Below are 19,022 nucleotides of genomic sequence, written 5' to 3' on the forward strand. Positions count from 1 at the left end.
CCATGGAAGTCTCACCAGCTCTAAGGAGGAACTTGCGTACGAGTATATATGTTTGCATCGTAACGCTTTAAACAGTTCTATATCGATATAATTTCGTACATACAGACATTAAGTGGCATTTCCAACACTTACGCACGATTTGTTGATCTGTAAGCCTCAGCTGCACGGTGGGCGTATAGCGGTGCGTTTGTGTGCGGTTAAGATACTGAGTGGTTGTGTGGCTGCCTGGTTAGCAGGTTAGTGGCAATATGTCTGTTGTGCGCTGTAATTCGATGCTCGCAGAAGCTCATCGTTCTTTTTCTGAATTTATTTTATTTCAGCTCCTCCTTCTCTTCATATTTACGGCATGCCATTCATTGTTGAGCATCAACACATGCTTACAATTGTATACATTTTTCTTTTGTGTCATTTACGTTGAATTGCGCTCTGCCGCCGCCAACTCTTTCTTGACGTAAATTTCGTAGATTGATTGAATAGCGCCGCTGAGAAGTGATTGAAGGTTATAATGGTGTGGCAAGCTGGTTGAGGAATTGAATCTTGGCACTCAAATAGGAAGTGTATGTGTAGACAAATGTTATGTGTGTTAGATGTACTCAAATGTAGGAAAATATGTGTTAAGCATGTCTGGCGAAAAATAGAAAATAACAAAATTAGTTGTATCCTTTTATAAAGTAAGCGATTCCTTGCATTTCTCAGATATTTTGCTTGCTCTAACAAATTATATACATATGTAAGCTATTGTTGTTGTTGCCTGGCAAATGGCATTGAACTTTTTTGTTGGCAATAAGAAAAATTGGTAACTTAAGTGACTATAAATATGGAATTGGGAGCATATAGTGATTTATATGCACTGAGGAGCTGAAATAGTACACACATACATATGTATAATAGTTGACGGGATACAATATTTACAATATATGTATGTATACCGATAGATATAAAAATACTAAGGCCGATAAATAAAAACTCTACTTTAGGATCTTTGGAAAAAATTTAAAATTTATTTCGGTTGATTAAAAAATTAAATTGATTTAAATGAAATTACAAAAACAAAAAATCGATTTCACCGAAGCTATAATACCCTTCACAAATACACAAAGTTTCCGTAAAAGAACTGAGTTTGTATGGCTGCTATATGCTATAGTGGTCCGATTAGAACAATTTCTTCCATAGCTTATACCGTTGCTTTGGATAATAATTAATGCCAAACCTCGTCAAATAAAAGTCTTCCAAGCAAAGACATAAATTTTTGTTGTCGTTTTAACGGTTATTTTTAAACCGAGCTTGTGGTTGGTTGTCATCGAAGTCTTCTAACGGTAGACTGAGTTAACATGCTGTTTCGACGTGGGGGAGTGCGGTGTTAGATGAGATTGCCCAACGAACCGCGGGCATGCAAAGGGGTGGTTAGAGACATGTGAGGATATGTCGGGGTCGATTCTGGATAAGTAGGAATTAAACATGCTGCAGTATCCCGAACGAAGTTTGCGCAAGAGTCACTCCAAATTCTAGCGGCAACTCGAGTTCGTCGTCTGCAATGAGTGGTAGTTTGACTCCAAGTATGCCATTCCACTATGAATGGCGGTCAGTGCGTACCGGAAGTGAGTTGCGTCCAAAGTCTGGTCGGCGTACTGTTCAATGCCGTCGACGTTACCAAAGAAGGACCTATTGATGTTCCTAAGATGAAGCTTCGCTTTGCGAAAATATTACAGCTGAAACTGCTTGAAAAGAAAGTCGATATGTTCCTGAACCGGATTATATGGGCCTCGCTGTTTAAGTGTTCGACCGGAGACATCAAGAAGCATCCCGGGATAGTCCTGATTGCAGTGTCCTAACACGTCTGAAGCTTTTCCGTTGCGTTCCAGGCGACCATACCGATGCGGTGTAGTTTAAGTCCGGCCCCCGATTGCCTTGTATGCTGCCAACAATGTTCCCTTGTCTTTTTCCCATGAGCTGCTGGCTAGCGACTTGAGGATTTTGCTGCGGTTCTGTACTTTAGAAGTTTTAGGGGACGTATTAGGTGTGAAGGAGCAAAGATTGCCGAATGTTACTCCTAAAATCTTACGATTATTGACAGTCTGAATTTTGACGTCATAAACTGTAGCTGTGTTTAGTGGGGGAGACTTTTTGAGCAAGAAGTGACAAAGGTTGGAAATATAGCCGTTTACTGCACAACTCAGAAGATCTGAGCCGTTTAAATTAATTTGGTTTCTAAGACCGCAGCAATCGGTAAGCGTTCCCGGCTCATGAATGCATGTTGCAGTTAAATTGGTGAATTCTGGTTTATCGCGTGTATCTATGGGTGATCCTGGGAGTGAGGGAGTGATCATGTAGGTGGTGGATGTAGTACCTGTTGAACCCCCGGGTGTTGCGAGGGAAGACTCCTGCAGCACGGGATAACATACGCGACACACTCTACTCACGTATGCTGCGCAGGAACATGTCGAAAAGTGACACCAGCCAGTAGAAGAATTGCACCTGACTGTTGTAACGTTCAAACGAATGTAACGAACATGGAAGATACTGTGCGAGGAAAAAGGATTTAATAAATAAGTCTCGCATGAAGATTGGAGCGGATAAAGGTTGGAGAAGATGCTGCCTCTTTGAGCACTTGGCGACCGTAGAGATCCTTTGTTAGTCACTCGACTGGAGTGGCGACGCAGTGCTCGAGCTAGGTGTAGATTGTACAGCCGTCAAGGCTAGTGTCGCAGTAGTGCGTTGGCAGCATGAGGTCACATAACTTGTGGTCCACTCCTTGTGTGCCTGATCAGGTCTTAGGATGGCTCCATCCATTGCGTTTATTACATCTGTTAATAAAATTAAAATTTAGAAAAAGGGGTAGAATTTTGCATTGTATTTTGGAAAAAAGGAGAATGATCTTAAATCTACACAAAAAAGCCAAACATTCAACTTAGATTGCCAAAATTATGAATTATTCCAGGAAAATGGTACATAATTAATTTACTGGAGCAAAGCTGCTACACGTGAAACAACGGAACTTGCTGATATAACCATAATTAGAAAAAGCAAGGCGGATCGTTTTAAATATTCATGAGATATTATGGCTGAATAAATGAGAAATTTTGGTTGAGTATTTGGGTGGGAACCCTTTGCGTTCGAATCGATGCCCGTGAATTTGCATCTTTATACATTAAAATAATCCAAAATATGAAGCCAAAAATTTAAAGAATTGACTCACTGTACAAAATATTAACGTTCTGAACTAGTCAGCGCGATGTAAACACAATTATGTAAAAACTTATGGAGCAATGTTATGATGCAGATTGCTAATAAAAAATTTAAAGATGCTGAAGAACTCAGAACTGGGACCGAGGAGGCATGGTAGATACGCAATTTAACACAGTAGGTGCCAGATGTTAGTGCAGTGTTTGCCCCGACGATGTCAAACAATTTTGATAAATTCTGGAACCACCACAAATTATTAACGTTGTTAGTGCTTAAAAACAATAACAGTTAAACATTTTTCATACATTTTCTTAATTTCCTATGAAGAACAGATTTCATTTAATAGCAAAGGAATAACATTTTAAAGTTTTTCATCCATTCATAGTACTTCATTTAATTAACTTAAAACAACTTAAAATCCATTGTGTTTCAATAATATGATTATATACTAAACGAAATATAGTTCAACTATACGAGTATTGAAGGTTGACTAAGAAAAGCATTTTGAATACATCCACCAATCCGAATCAAGTTTCAGGGTCCTCAAGTCTTGAAATAACGTTCATATTCCATATTAACCATGTGAAGATGTTCCGAAGGGCCAGAACAATAAGGGCAGCAGGTGAAATCCATTAGATATGAAACCTACGTGAAGGGAAAAGAAGAATTACTATACTATATGTATAAGCAACGAGTGCAGATAAAAGGAAACATTTAACTTTATATATACACATATACGGTTCCTACATTCGGTCGTAGCGACTATAAACAATTAAAATCCTAAAAATTAGTCTCGTTATGATTTATGCTGCAACAATTACAGCATCACACGTTTTAATAAGCAATAGTATAAATATTCACAAAATTAGAAAAGTAAACTCCACTTACATTTGGATGAATGCTACACATTTCGGCAATGCGTCCAAAACTAAACATTTTGCAAAAAATGCAAACAAAAGTTTTAGCCTCACGATGGCAAACACAGCCATCTGGAATTAGCTGCTCCAACTCTGGCGTTTGTTTTTGGGAAACATTGTCCTTCCGAAGCGGTGTATTTTCAATTTTACTCTGTGAACTGCTTTGAAGAATAACTTCCGCAGCAGATGTGTTGTGTTTTCGGACGAGCTCTAAACGATCATTTAGAGAATTCTTTTTCTTATGTCTTGGCGCCATTTTTTCATAAAATAAATCCTAAAATTTTAACAAAAGAACGATATGCTACCACGCAGTTGTTTGTTTTTTTTTTTATTTTTAGAAAATGGAAGAACTAACGGTAGATAATGGAATAGAAATTTAGCAAAATGATTCTATTACAATTTTAATCACTTTGAATAAATGTATTCACAATATAATAAATTAAATGAATGAAAATAAAAAATATTAACTAGTAATTCTCAAATCCTCTACAAATTGTGTGATTTACTGTTGAAAGTTCAAGCCGATTTTGTAACTCGCCGTCAACCAGTTTATTTTATTTGAACGTGAACATGTTTGTGTTCTGTGAATTTTGTTAAATATACATACATACATATATGCAGAAACAGTTGAAATGTATTTTAGGCCCTATTTCAGCAGTTAATTTTTATTTTATTAATATTTTTACTATAGATGTGCTGCTGATCTAAATATTTTTTTTTATTATTCTTATAAAAAAATCAAGCAGTCTTTTGGTTAGGTTTAAAAAAACACTTAAATGGTTAGGCAATCAGTGGGTTTCGAACATTCGACATCGAATTACAGTACCCACAAACACACTCGGCTGTCAGTAGAAAACTCCATATATGTAAATTGAGGCATACTTGCATAAATAAGCTCTAAAAAGCATCTCTGGTTGCAGTAAATATGAAAATGTAAATAAACAAAAATCAAAAATAAAGTCAACTATGGCTGCCCCAAGCTAAGTATAATACCCTTCATAGCTGTATTTTTTTTCGAAACAATTGTTAAGGTAGGCTATCATCGGCAGTTCTTATTGTAGGGGCAGAAAACAGGATTCAAATGTTATTGCCGAGTCGGATTAAACTCTTTTTTTCTTTTTGATCGAAACAGAGTTAGATTGCCGAAATAACTGCCGTACAAAACTCCGATTTCAGTAAATTTTGGTAACGTAGAACCGGCTGTTGCGTTAAATTACAACTTGTTGGAGATAGAAACTCTGGATCATTCACGTTACGTCTATCCAACTATTTGCCTTAGTCTGATATGATACTCAGTAACAATTAGAGAAAATTAAAATTATTATGTTCAACAAATAATTTATTGCGATTATTAAACTACTATTTAAGTTTTCGTGCCTAAAAATACAGCACTGCATATTTGAAAGTCACCATTAAAGTTGATACACCAAAAAACCAGCGTGGTGAGTATACAAAAAACAACCACTAGCACGCTGTGTACTTATTGGTTATTAGCGCGCAATGAATGTATGGCTCGTTGGTCTAGAGGTATGATTCTCGCTTCGGGTGCGAGAGGTCCCGGGTTCAATTCCCGGACGAGCCCGTTGACGTTGTGCATCGAAATCCCAAAGGTGCGCAAGCGTGTTCAATCTTTTATTTTTTTTAAACTAACATTTTTTAAATACTTTCTTGGGAAGCAAACTTGCTTGCTGCTGGAGGAAGAAACTGTCTATTTTTCGATTTTAATTTTTAGGTGATTACATAAATACTATGAGTTTTTAGTATATATAGTTTTTTTTGTATAAACATGAGTACAAATTATCATAAGAAAATCGTAAGGCAAATAAAAACAGGGAAACTATACGAAAGACTAAATGTTGATGACTAATATACTCCAACCGCAGTACTTCTGTTGGCGTTATCGAACCCTTGTATTAACTGCATGCCAATGTGTACTGCTATTTTTAAACGGCGATATGAAATTGTTTACGAAAATAATAAATAAAATATGTGCAAGATGCATGTACTTTTCTTGGAATATTTGTGCTTGTAAAGGCCGGTTATGACAAAAGCACTCGTGTTTGAATAATTTGCTGATTACCGAATGCATATTTCTTGTGTAAATCGGCATTATATGGAAAAATGTGTGTTTTTTAGAGTTCATTGATAATACTGAAAATGCCTTTTTATTTACTTAAATAAAGAGCTAAGAGCGATTGACATTGAAAATTGACTTCCATTTATTAAAGCACCTTATCGTCAGCATGTGTGCGGCCGTTGGACTCTGACGTGTTCAGACTATTTAGGCGTTTGCGAGCACCTCGCGGCGTGAAGGGCGTAACACAGCGTAATTAACGGTTTAGTTGTGCACAAGCCAGCTAAATAAATGAAAAAAAATTGAATTTTTGACCAACAAACACAAATGCGAAAAAGCGAAAGGCAACCACGTAAATCGAAAACCAATGGGGAAAAAAATGAAGGCGTGAAAATAGCAGCAAATAACATAATTCGAATAACTAATTGTGGAAAATAGAAACTGAACCCACTGGCAAAAATAGACTACAAAAAAAAGAGTAAATAAATAAAAAAAAATAAAAAAAATATAAAAAATAAAAAAAAAAAATAAAAAAAAAAAATAAAAAAAAAAAAAAAAAAAAAAAAAAAAAATAAAAATAAAAATAAAAAAAAAAAAAAAAAAAAAAAAAAAAATAAAAATAAAAAAAATAAAATAAAATAAAATAAAAAGAATAAAATAAAAAGAATAAAATAAAAAAAAAATACATTAAAATAAAAAAAAATAAAATTAAAAATAGATAAAAAATAAAGAAATGATAGATTAGAACAAAACCTAAAAACATGCAATAAAAAAATTAAGTAAAAATTACTAGAGATAAATGTAAAATAGATTTCGAAAAAATTTTATATAAAAAATAAAATATAAATTACAAGAAAAAATTTTAATAAAAAAAATTAAAAATAGGAAAGAAAAACAATAAAAAATATATTAGTAAATACAAATAAAATATAAAAAAACCAAAACAGATTAGTAGAAACACAATAAAAAATACACAAACAGTTGTGGAACTAAGAGAGAAAATAAGATAGCCGTCAAAGCGGCCAACAATACTATTTTGCTTTTGTTTTCTTTCATTTTTATGTTCTTTTTTTAGAATAAATAAAAATTATTAATATATATTGAATAAACTATTTTTGTTGTTGTTTTGTTAAATCATTTAGCATTAAGAGTTTTGTTTTCACTGTTGCTTTCATCGTTATTACTAGCGTTTCGGCAATAAGAGCAAATTTATGAATGCTATAGGCCGCTATGCTCGCTGGCGTCTGCACTCACGCCACTACGACTTTGTGCATCCACACAATAACGCGTTAGCACGAACACATGATCCCGACAGCTAAAGTTGCACAAATTCATTGGCATCCACTGTTTCTTCTCACTTGGCTGCTATTTTTGTTGCTTCTTTTTGCTGCTTCAACGCACATAAGCTTTGCAATACTTATTCTATTTTTTTTTGTTTTATCTTGCTGATCTGCTTCCTCCACGCTGTTCACATACAGCGTTTGTTTACGGCATTATTAATAATAGCTTAAGTATTTGTTTGTTTGTTTTTGTTGTAATTGTAAATGTAGTTTGCTGTGGTACGTTTTTGTATTTGTAATCTTGTTGTCATTATGTAGTACTAAGAGTAGTAGTTTGTTGTTATATTTTATAATTAATATTATTATTACGTTTAACCAGTCTATTCATATTCCAAAATGTTCTTGTGGTAAAATAGTAAATAGCTGAAATAAAGAGAAAAGGAACGTATAAAAGAAATTGCAAAATGAGATATATAAATTTAAGTTTGAATATTCGCTGCACTGAAGCAACTACATTCTGCATTAAAATAGTATAAATCAAAAATTAAATTCCAAAAACTAGACATTCAACATTTATGCATACGTACCCTTCACTGTCCAACACTTGCTTCAATGTCGCCGTTGTGATAATATGATCATCACACTTAACCCAAGTATCTTTATGATGACGGACATAGGCTATATAGTGGCCAGAATCGATGGTGCCTACGTGATTGACCACAGCATATAGTGAGTAACGAAAATCACCGTATGCATTATTCTTCTCAGACATAAACGGCGTCATATCTAGCTCAACGGGGAATGAAATGAACGTGGAGACCTTCTTGCCGATCAATGTGGATACATGCTCGAACCGTTTCAAATGAAAACTCGCCACGCTAGGCAGTGTGCGTAGGCTAAACTGCTTTGTCGATTCTTGATACGATTTGCAGGTGGAACATTTTATTTTACCATATTCACCGAGATGTTCGGCGCGTGTATAACGCTCCAAACAATCGATTAGCGTCTTTGGCGTGCTACCACCATGCGCCGTCTCTCCCAAATCCAATGATATATCCCAAAACGGATCAATGGTGGTCGAAACACCTTTACACTCCTGACAAACGACATCACTCTGTAACATGCCGGTGAAAATTTGATCTATAATGCAGTTACATTGTGTGGGGCAGTTGCTATTCACATTCGTATTCGCATTCGTGTTGTGACCACCACTACCGGAGCCACCGCCGGTACCGCTGCCACTCGATGATGTGGCATTATTCAATTTGTTGGCACTCTCTACCTCTGTTTTAGCTTTAATGCAGTGACGATGCAGCACGTCCAGCGTGGCTATAAAAAATTCATGTGCATCTTGTTGTTCATAGCCGGCCAAATGTTTTGCATGATTCCAGATCAAATGCAATAGCCGATGCAATGATAATGGTGAGCGAGAGCCACTGTAGAATTCCTAATTAAAAACAACAAGTAAAATGGAAAGCACTTAAATGCATAATGATTTTCTTGCACAAACCTGAAATAAACGCGAAACCTCACATACAAGACACTTCAATGATGACTTGGCATTGCACTCGTGTCGCTCCGATAAGAAATAATCAGATAGCAGTGGCGTATGTATTAATGCCTAAATAAAACAAAAATAAAAGAGTAATAAGTCACTTGCAGCCATTATTTATGCATATACACCGCTTACCTGCACTATGCAATTCATGAAACACGTGGAGCCGAGATTAATTAAGCCGCGTAAGCCTATTGTCTCATTGGCACGTATACGCCGCCGGCGCGGGTTGGCTAATAGTAAATTTGTCTCTTTTGGCGTTGGTATCCATGGCTGCCAGCTAAGACTTTTACTCAGATCTTTCGCTTCCAAACGCCGGTTAACACCTGCTATCTCCCGACAACGCGTATCATAGATGAAATCACGACAAGAGTTGCAATACAGTGTGCCATGTGATAGCTCTAAAGCGATTGAATGCTTTTTCGCACGCAAGTGTGTAGCTATGTGTGCGCCACGGCAGCCAAAGTAGATGCAATGGAGGCAAGCATACACTTGTAAACCGTAACTGCCACACTCAAAGCAACAGCAGGAAAGCGCCTATGACAAATTAAAAATATATTTATATATATTTCATTTATTTTCAAATTTTTGTCACATACATTTTAAAAAATTATCAACATTAACTTCACACACACAATTGCTTGTTATTTATTTTAACACACCTTTTTCTCGCGAGCATCCTTATTCACACACGCCGAAAAGTATGCATCAATAATGCGAAACGTATCTAAGCTTTGCTCCTTCACGTACGCCTGGAAATGCTTACAGCCCGTCTCACCCATAGTAGTCGTCAACTCGCAGCTTTCGCCAACAGCGTCCGCAGCTGCTGGAGCAGCTTGCGTGCGTCGTACACCACTACTACCTGCTGCTCCACCAGTTCTACCTGTCGTCGTCTCCTCTTGCAGCTGCTGTTGGCTGCGTGTCCTGCGTAGTGGTGGCGTTGCGGTCAGCTGCTTTTCTTCTGTGTCCGCGCCTGCGCTGACGCTAGCTCTGCTGCTGCTACTACTACTATTACTATTGTTTCCGCTACCACCGCTTATGCTACCGGCTCCGATTTCAGCTGATGCTGTTACCTTCTTAGCCGCACCACCCGATTTTCCCCTAGAGACTGTTCGCCCAGTCTTCTTCGTTGTCGTTGTCTTTGCAGCACCTTGTGGTGCGCTTTTTCTTTTTTTTCGTTTACCCCGTCCTGCTCCTTGGCTATGTTGCTTTTCGGTGCACCGTACGTCGACACCAATATCACTAACACTAGCACAATTACTTGCACTGCCAACAACACCAACAACGACTGCTTGCGAATCAACAGCACACCGGCCGTCGCTACGATTATCCACACACTTTACGCCACTATTGTCAGCAGACTCTGTTCCTTCTGCTTTTATTAATTTCTTCCTGGATTTTAGAGCTTTTTTACCTTTACGCTGTTTTCGCACAATTTTGTCGCCTTTTCTGCCTGGAACTGGAGCTAATCTCCAAAGTAAATCGATAACTTTGCCGATACGACCTTCTCTTACACAGTGCACAGATTTTCAGCAATTTTATCCAACTTCAATTCACTGCCCTCTGGCGACGCACCGATTCTCCGTTTTGCCGTTCTCAGTTTTTTTGCTTTTGTGACCGATTCGTTATTCGATTTTTTCGCCGTTCTGTCCGCATCCGTGCGGCGTACCTTTTCGTTTTCGTTGCCCGTTGACTGGCTTCTCTGCTAACGCAAATGTTTTGTTGTAGTTAACAGATTTCGCTTTTGTGGTTGATTCAGAGAACTTAAGTTCTCTGGTTGATTTTCATCGGCCGCTGCCCTCTGTGTGCGTCGTTCCAGTGACTGAAGCGGCCGATTCTGACAGTGAACCCAGCTGAGAAAGTGCGAGTAAGAAGAAAATAAACGAACTGGCGTTATGGAAAGAAAAGGAAAACCGACTGTTACAAACTCGCAGGTGAACGAAAAATAACAGCCGGTAAAATGACAATGAACTTGGTAGCACTGTTGATAGGGAAATTTAGCAGAGGGTGTTCTTAGTTTTTACACATTAAAAACAAAAAAATAATTTGATGATGGTGTTTTTTTGTTTAGTTTCTGAAGTTAAAAAAAAGTAATTAAACCAAAAAATATTTTGTTTCAGCTTTAAATTATTTTTTACACCTCTGTATTTTGGTTTTACGCGATTGCATATTTAATTTAGCTTTTTCTAATAAAATGCAACAAAACTCGTGAAAAAATGAAAAGAAGGAAAAAAACGTTATGATACATGAGTGAAGATGTAAAGGAAAAATATATGTATGTGTATTAAAGTTTTAAATATTTCAAAATTTTATTATTTTTAATTAATCACATATATTCTTAAAGTCAATTGCAACACTGCGCTAAATTTCCCATATCCAATCACGGCAAACGGTTGTTAGGGTAATTTTGATTCTGCTAGTTTTCGAATTTTGGACGGGCAGCGGGCGTATATCCGCGAAATAATAAACTTCTATATTTTAATTGTGCTTTTGGTTAATATGGAATATGAAAAGGCTGCAACACCTTTGAAGCTATTTTCAGCGGTGCATATGAGTGGTAAAGTGACACATAAAGTGGGTAACGAAAATTTAGAATTGATAACTACACCGGGCAATGGGAGATGTCATAAAAAATTGCATCCACGTACACCAAGTAAGCAGATAAGTTGTAGTATATCAACTATAAGCAGTATTTGCAGTAATTCGTCAAAGCAAATAACTTGTTCCACGCTCATGAGTACGCCACCAGCGAAACGATTTCAACGCATACGGAATCCTTTCGAACCAGTCTTAGCGGAGCGCTTGCATTTACCACTAATTGCCAGGTTTGTGTAATAAATAGCTTTTCTAATTCAGTTCAATTAAATAAAAATAATGCTTGTGTAGCCCTTCGCTGTTTCAGCGACCTACGACACCACAACTGTCGTCAACACAATTCGAATGGAATATTGATGAAGTGTCTTCACTAAAACCAGCGCATGTCGAGCCGCACGAAACACAATTTCACGACTCGCCCGACCCCGATTATGAAGCCAAAGCTCAATCGGCTATAAGTTCATATTTCAAGGACCATCAAATTGTGCCAAGTCCAGTAGATTGCCCTTTACGCAGTCATCGCATTATACTTTCCGAATTGAATGCTAATACACCTATTACAAAACCAGGACGACGTATACGTGATTGTGGCACACAGACAGAATTATCATTGCCGGTAATATTACCCCGCGCTGTAGAAGAAGCGCTAATGCCATATTTTCAACCACATTTAGCAGTTGCGGATCGGCCAAACTGTGACACCGATTCGCAAATACGGTTTAGTAACGATTCAAACGCATCTACTTATAGTGATGCTAAAGACATTTCATTGCGTCGTAAACTTTTCGATATGAATAATATTGTAGTGCTCGAAGAGGGTAGAACATCGACAACTGAATCCAAAACTAAAACTACATATTCCAACTCCAGTCCCTCATCCGCTTGTGAGAATACCCGAGGTGGTCATTTCGCTATAGTTGGCACGCTTTCAGATTCTATGGACAAGAGTTCATTCGGCTCGCTTTCTCCAATTTCAGCATCTGATGGTCTATCTAACTCACCACATTCGCCGCACAAAAGTCATACTGGCTTTAAATCACGCATACAAACCTTTCTACAAGAACTTGATGATGTAGAGCAGTTGTCACCAATACATGCACCGGTACGACAAACGAGTCGACGGTGTCATGATAAACGTGAGGCTACAAGCAAATCACTGCAAGATTCCAAAAATAGTTATCGTTGCAATGTTCTGAACCAGAGTGAAGCAACCATAAACGAAGATCTCTCTTTAGCTTGTATTGATGCTGGGAACACCAATGGTGAAAAATTTACGCCAGATCGCAGTTCTTCACCACTACGTTTGGCCTATTGCTCTACTGAATCAGAATCGGCAATCGGCCATCATTCCATTGATAGCAGTTTCAATATGAAAATCAGTCGTTTAGCCGTGAATAGTGCGAAGTGCATAAAACCAATAACAATAACAAGCCGTGATACTAAGACACAAGAGCATGATATATTCGCTCATGACGAAACGCAAGAGTTACTTGATGACGATGAAATGCAAGTCTCGCAGTTGTCCGCACAAAATTTCAATTGCAGTTCGAGCTCCGCGGATACGCCGCGTAGTAAAAGACGTTCAGCAAGTCGCAAAAATCTATCACAATCCTTTTCGCTAAATTGGTTAGATGACGAAGAAGAGCAAGCAGATGATGAAAAGCAAAAAGCAGATAAACAAAATCTACTAAAATCGCCAATAGATTTGCCGCGCATTGATATAAATATAGTGGATGAATTGATTGTTAAAGAACATGCATTACAGCAGCAGCAACAGTTGCAAAAAGTCAACGAGCAGTGTAGTAGTGTTGATAAGCAAGCTCCCGTTGATGCGGCTGAAACGCGCGCCGTATTCTATCGTGTTGATAGTGGCTTTAATGAGATGCCGGCCAGTGGTTGCTCTTCCACTTGCTCCATGGGCGCAAGCCAGAAGAGTGATGGCGGGTTATCGCCAACGACACAACTTGACGTAAGCATGGTTTGTTGTTCAACACCATCAAAGTGCTCGAACACCAACAGCGTTGCAACTTGACGACAGACAATTGCAATATTTAAGTTGCCAAACATATTTCATAAAAAGCTTCTATATCACGGTTGTCATTTGCCTTTTTGCATTAGCTGAAATTCTCCCAGCAAAATACTTATTTAATACTTTATATTTGTATAATTCATAGTTATATGCGCGCAATTATTGTTTCGTATGCAATATTCAAAGCCAAGTTTTGTAGTAATTGTAATAATAGCATGTTAGAAAATTGAATAATTTTAAGACTGCCATGATTTTTAGAATAAACAATTTTATATATATGAGACTGCCGTGCAGCAATAAGCAACCCACCTAAGTAGCGCCATCGCTTTGAAAGTTTGTGCAGCAAATAAAAAGTAGAGCGCCTACTAAAACTCACTTTGCTAGCTGTGTAGTTTTTAATTAGCCTATTTCATTTACCATGTCGTTTACAACAAATATATACATACATTGCATAAATATATAGATTTTCGAAGAAATTTTATTCATCATCCAGTTAAAATAGTCATTATTCCACATACTTTCTATTATTTTATTTTTACTTGTACTTTTTTCTATTAGCGCTTATTTTATTTATTTAACATTTCATTGTAATTATTTCCAACTTGTCATTATTTTATATATCTGCGTTATGGATGTATTTGGACCCACATAGTTTAATTTCTACTTAACATAATTTAATTTTAAATTTCATTTGTTACATGTTATATTTTATAGCTTTTACTCAATCATCGTTTATTTTGAATATTGTGTCACTCGGCGCGTGTAATATTAGTCAATTAATAAATGCAAAAAGCAGTAGGAAATTGTTTGTTTATAAATGTTACAGGCGGTCTATTACGTTGGGTATAGCCAAGTGGCTAAGTTTAAATGCATATTGGTTCAGTTCAAAAACTTTGAAGTAGACAATATTATCTACCACTGTTGTGTTATTTTAGGTTATGTTTTAATTCAGCCGCATAAAAGACTTAAACAACGAACGCGTTATCGACCACTAGTATTTTTTGTCAATAAGACTATTCAACAAATCTCAAGAATAAATTTCCGATCGTGGTATTTTAGGTGTCCTGATTACGAATTTGAGTTCAAAAATGTTACGTTCAGCTATTTTTGTCATTTTACTAAATGATGGTGGTTTGATCTTGACTACAATACAGAAATTCTAAGTGTTCGGAAATTTCTGCAATTATTTTCGGTTTTAGCTACCCAAAATAAGACAGAAATGGCCTCTAACATCACAGTAGCAAAATGCCTGGAAACTAGTGTTAATTGTTTAAATTTATTTCAATGTTATCCTTTCTATTGGAAATTTGTTTTATTTGCACAACATTTTGAATATTCATTTATAAAATTGCTATTGTTGTAACAGAATTCCGAATTAATTTACAGAAACATTATTGCTGCCAGATTTGTTTTTTGTAAAGTGCTGTTCCTCATATTTTTGTTACTATCATCATCATAAATTTTTATTACATTTTTTTTTGGCTATTATAAAAGCATAAACCCTTTTTGCTGCTTAAAATATTTGGGATTGACTGTATAATTTCCATTCGTTTAACTTTTTCAAAATGTTTATCTTTCATTATTATTTTTTCAATAATTTTCTTTACATTATATATTTTTTAATTCTTTTTTTCTATATTACTTTATTAACTTTTCTACAATTTTTTTTTTATATTTTATTAATTTTTGTTAATTTTTTTTGATAAGTTTTTAAATTGAACTTTGATATTTTTTAAATTTATTAATTAATATTTTTGGTATTATTTTTCCGTTGTATGTTTTTATTATTACCTATTCTTTTTACATATTTTTTTTTACATTAAGCTACTTCAAGATCGTTTAACTACTTCAAAATTATGAAAGAATTATTGTCTATTTTTTTTTTTAATTGCCATTACATTTGTTTATTATTTAAAGTTTTTTTCTATACATTTTTTATTAATGGTTTTTATATTATTTTGTTAATGCGTTTTTAATTTTTTTAATATGCTTGTAGTAATTTTTTTTATTAATATATGTTTTATAATTATAGTTTTTATTTTTTATTATTCTTTTTTATTTAAATTTTTTTCATTATATTTTCTTTATTATAATCTTTTTATTATATATTTTTACAATTGTTTAATTAATTTTTTGTGTCATTGCAACTTTTGTTATATTTCATTCCACTCTTCCGCTAGACATTGTGAACACCATTAACACTTCTAACGAGTAAAATATTGCAACCTTGTGCCAACAGCTGTTTGCTGATCACTAAAAACGGCGAATTTATCTTCAAAGATATGAAAAAAATTCAACGCCAGCAACTTCGCTGCTGCGCGTTTATTTTTACAATTTCACAAAATGCATTTGTAAACTCGTTTCATTTGTTTCGCTTTCGTCTCGTAGACTCGTCGCTATAGTTGTTGCGGTGTTATTTGTGCAATTTTGTGTTAAAATTTGAGTTAGCATATTTATAAACGTTATTCTTTACGTTAATATCCGGTGCGTGATCAAAAATCTTCAAATTTCATTGCTCCAATTTAAAATTGCAGTTATTAATAACAACAAATTTGTAAAAATCAGGTAAAGTGCAAGCATCTCTTGCCAATAGCAGAAAGAAAGTTAAAGCATTAAAAAAGCACGAAAAAGTTTTGTAGACGTAGAAAGAAAACGGACACGGCGCAACTGTGTAGAGTGAGTTGTGGTGAGCAAATCATGTTGGCCTATTAGATATTCGCTGGTCGCGCTGCTTCTTTTGGCCCGGTTTGTGTGCGGTGTACATAAATCTTTAGATACCGATGCATTTGTGGCTTAAAATGTGTGCGCATACATATGTTGCAACTTGTCAGCGGAGATAAAGTGGAGCATAAATGAAATTTGCTGCCACATTTGCCAGTTCAACGTACGAGTAATTGTATTGAATTTGTGTTGTATTGCATTTAGTGCAGTCAAAAGTGACGAATATTAAAATAAGCAAAGAAGCGCTGCTGCGCTGCAAATGTCAAGTGTAAAAACACTACAAAAAAGTGTCAAAAGCTATAGCCTTATTTGTGGTAACAGCCGTGTTTGTGGCAACAAAGTGACCCCTTTTTTGAATACAAACGAACTGCTGTTGTTATAACTTTTTTACTTCGTTTATTGTTTGCTGTTGCTGCTGCTACCAACAATATTTAACCTGTGTTTCGGTTGAAGTTGGTCAGCGCCGTTGTGCATTCAAGCGTGCAACTGTGTACCGTCCAGCAGGCCCCTACTGTGCGAGTCAGGCTTATAGATATAAAATACACAGTCCATATAGCGCGCCAAGCAACAAAAACATTAATAGGCAGCCTGTAAACATTGGCTTATGCAGCAGTTATGTACTTCATTTCTTCCTTATCTCCCCGTGCATGAGAAAAGCGTAGCGCAGGCGCAACAGGCGAAAGTTTCATGCCAATACAATTTGCTGGTGGATAGCGAACCAACTATGTATATTTGTATGTGGGGCTTAGGTACTTGCCATTAATAGCCAAGTTTGTGTTTTCTGAGTTCTTGGTTTACCGGCGCACAGGTGCTATTGGGCATTCTGCGCAGTGCGTGTTGCTGTTGTGTTTTTCGTTTTATTGTGTATTTGTTGTTCGCGGTATTCAATTTGATATTATTGTTTTCCCACAATATTCGCCGTTTTATGAGCGCGCTGGCTTGTGTTTGCGTGTTATTTAAAAAAAATAATAATAATAAAATTCGGTTCAACGGAAATGCACATATACTGTGTTTTTAATTAGAGTTAAAAGCTGTGCAAAATAATAAGTTCTTATTGAAAATAATTTGTATTTATTTGATTTAAATTCAGATAATTCCAGTGTTAACAAGTGAAAAATATTTAAAAAATAATAATAAAACAAATAATATTTTAAATACAATGGTGGCAATAATTATGTTTTAATGATTGATAATTGGAGTAAAAACGCAATTGCATATTCTTAAGGTAAGTTCTCTGTCCACTAATATTTTATTCCTTTTTAATATTTTGATAGAATTTATGTAATATTTTAAAATTTGTTTATTTTGTGTTTTTGTATTTATTCGAAATCTGATTAAGAATAGTCACCTATGCAGCTCTTTTAGTAATTGGCTATTGCTTGGTGAAGCTCTGAATTATAGCAAATTATGATCTTTAATAAACAAGCAACGTTCGTTTGGAAATCTCAGCTTTGCTTTTTAGTAGTTGGTATTTAAAATATTCTTACTTAAGGGGTCACTTGCAAGACAGAAAAAAACGTTTTTCTGTGAATTTATTTTTGAAGAGGTATTTTATTTAATAAATAAATATGTAAATTTGCAGAATAAGTTTGTTTAATAGTCGACGATTAATTTTAAAATATTTTGGATCCGGTTAATTCCGAATTTGATTTCAGAAAGCGGCACAATTCCGATTTCTTTGGCGCCGCGATCTGAAGGTACCGTAGGAAAGAGGAAGTCCTCTTTTGATTTCAAAGTTCAAAAATTCCAAAAATTCGAACATTTCAACAAGCTATTTCACCACATTAAACACATTTTACGCACATTTTTTACTTCAAATTAATTAAATTAAACTATAAACATTTAAATAAATCCACATTTTACACTTTTTGCAGGTTTTTTACCTAAGAAATCTTTATTTTTAAAATTACTTTTTACGCTCGTATTGAGCACCATTTATGTGCTAACAATTATGAGGAAATGGAGCGCTGCCATATGATAATAAGCAAATATGAGCATTTCGCTGAAATTTCTCTTTTTCGCTATAATTCCTCTTTCTTTATTTAGCAATCTTAGTTCTAATAAAAACAAGCTTCTATAAATTATATTTCAAATTAAAATGAGTATAAACAATCTTTCCATGCATATAGATATGTTCTTTTTTAAATTTTATTTATTTTTTTTTATTGGCTCGACCAGGGTTAATTTTTAAAGGGGGCCCAGAAAGGAGGGGTAAATTTTAGAATAGCATTCCCAGATTTCTGGGTTAAAATGGGTATGTACAGATAGAGGAGGTCTTGGACGTTCGAACACACTTTTCTTCCTCTATTAGTAGGAATTCTTAGAAATCAGATGTGGACCTAAAGCCGGTTTTTGCAATTCCCACGCCACAGGCCGGTTTGTTGTTGTTGTATCGGCCGAAAACATTCCCTAAATATTTTCGAAAAATGCTGTCAAGTTGTTCATCCCATCCCATCTGATACTTTTCTCTCTGATTCTTTTGTGTTGGAAGACTATCTTTATAATATTTTATAATATTTATTTACTGTCCATAAGTTTTTACTCAGTACAAAACAAAACTCTACTGAATATTTTTGATCTATCTTTTTATTACTATAAATTCCTTTAGAAGTATTTTGTAGACAATAAAGACCCTTATTATATTCAAAAAAAGTTAAACTTTTACACT

General features: G+C 35.4%; 4 protein-coding genes and 1 non-coding gene across 5 annotated transcripts in view; 3 read left to right on the forward strand and 2 right to left on the reverse strand.

Moving 5' to 3' along the window:
- Positions 1-3,550: 3,550 nt before the first annotated feature.
- Positions 3,551-4,398, reverse strand: LOC126761729 (uncharacterized). The gene is made up of 2 exons (XM_050478107.1): positions 4,072-4,398; positions 3,551-3,828 (listed from the first exon to the last, which is right to left on the reverse strand). The coding sequence occupies exons 1-2, from the start codon at positions 4,354-4,356 to the stop codon at positions 3,727-3,729; spliced, it is 387 nt and encodes a 128-aa protein (XP_050334064.1). The 5' UTR covers positions 4,357-4,398; the 3' UTR covers positions 3,551-3,726.
- A 1,212-nt stretch (positions 4,399-5,610) lies between these two features.
- Trnap-cgg (transfer RNA proline (anticodon CGG)) lies at positions 5,611-5,682 on the forward strand. The gene has a single exon. It is a non-coding gene; the product is annotated as a tRNA-Pro (tRNA).
- A 1,524-nt stretch (positions 5,683-7,206) lies between these two features.
- LOC126761725 (ubiquitin carboxyl-terminal hydrolase nonstop) lies at positions 7,207-10,888 on the reverse strand. Its single transcript, XM_050478100.1, has 5 exons — positions 9,672-10,888; positions 9,145-9,546; positions 8,965-9,075; positions 8,042-8,901; positions 7,207-7,877 (listed from the first exon to the last, which is right to left on the reverse strand). Exons 1-5 carry the CDS (start codon positions 9,789-9,791, stop codon positions 7,835-7,837), a joined length of 1,536 nt encoding a protein of 511 aa, XP_050334057.1. The 5' UTR covers positions 9,792-10,888; the 3' UTR covers positions 7,207-7,834.
- Positions 10,889-11,433: 545 nt separating this feature from the next.
- On the forward strand, positions 11,434-14,436 carry LOC126761721 (protein aurora borealis). Its single transcript, XM_050478094.1, has 2 exons — positions 11,434-11,834; positions 11,896-14,436. Exons 1-2 carry the CDS (start codon positions 11,509-11,511, stop codon positions 13,634-13,636), a joined length of 2,067 nt encoding a protein of 688 aa, XP_050334051.1. The 5' UTR covers positions 11,434-11,508; the 3' UTR covers positions 13,637-14,436.
- Positions 14,437-15,820: 1,384 nt separating this feature from the next.
- LOC126761719 (protein phosphatase 1 regulatory subunit 16A) overlaps positions 15,821-19,022 on the forward strand; it is a 110,284-nt gene continuing 107,082 nt past the window's right edge. The window contains exons 1-2 of the mRNA XM_050478091.1: positions 15,821-16,198; positions 17,445-17,579. The gene's annotated coding sequence lies outside the window, so the exon portion shown is untranslated. The remainder of the gene's footprint in view (positions 16,199-17,444; positions 17,580-19,022) is intronic.

Source organism: Bactrocera neohumeralis, chromosome 6, assembly GCF_024586455.1.
Source record: "Bactrocera neohumeralis isolate Rockhampton chromosome 6, APGP_CSIRO_Bneo_wtdbg2-racon-allhic-juicebox.fasta_v2, whole genome shotgun sequence".
NCBI lineage: Eukaryota > Metazoa > Arthropoda > Insecta > Diptera > Tephritidae > Bactrocera > Bactrocera neohumeralis.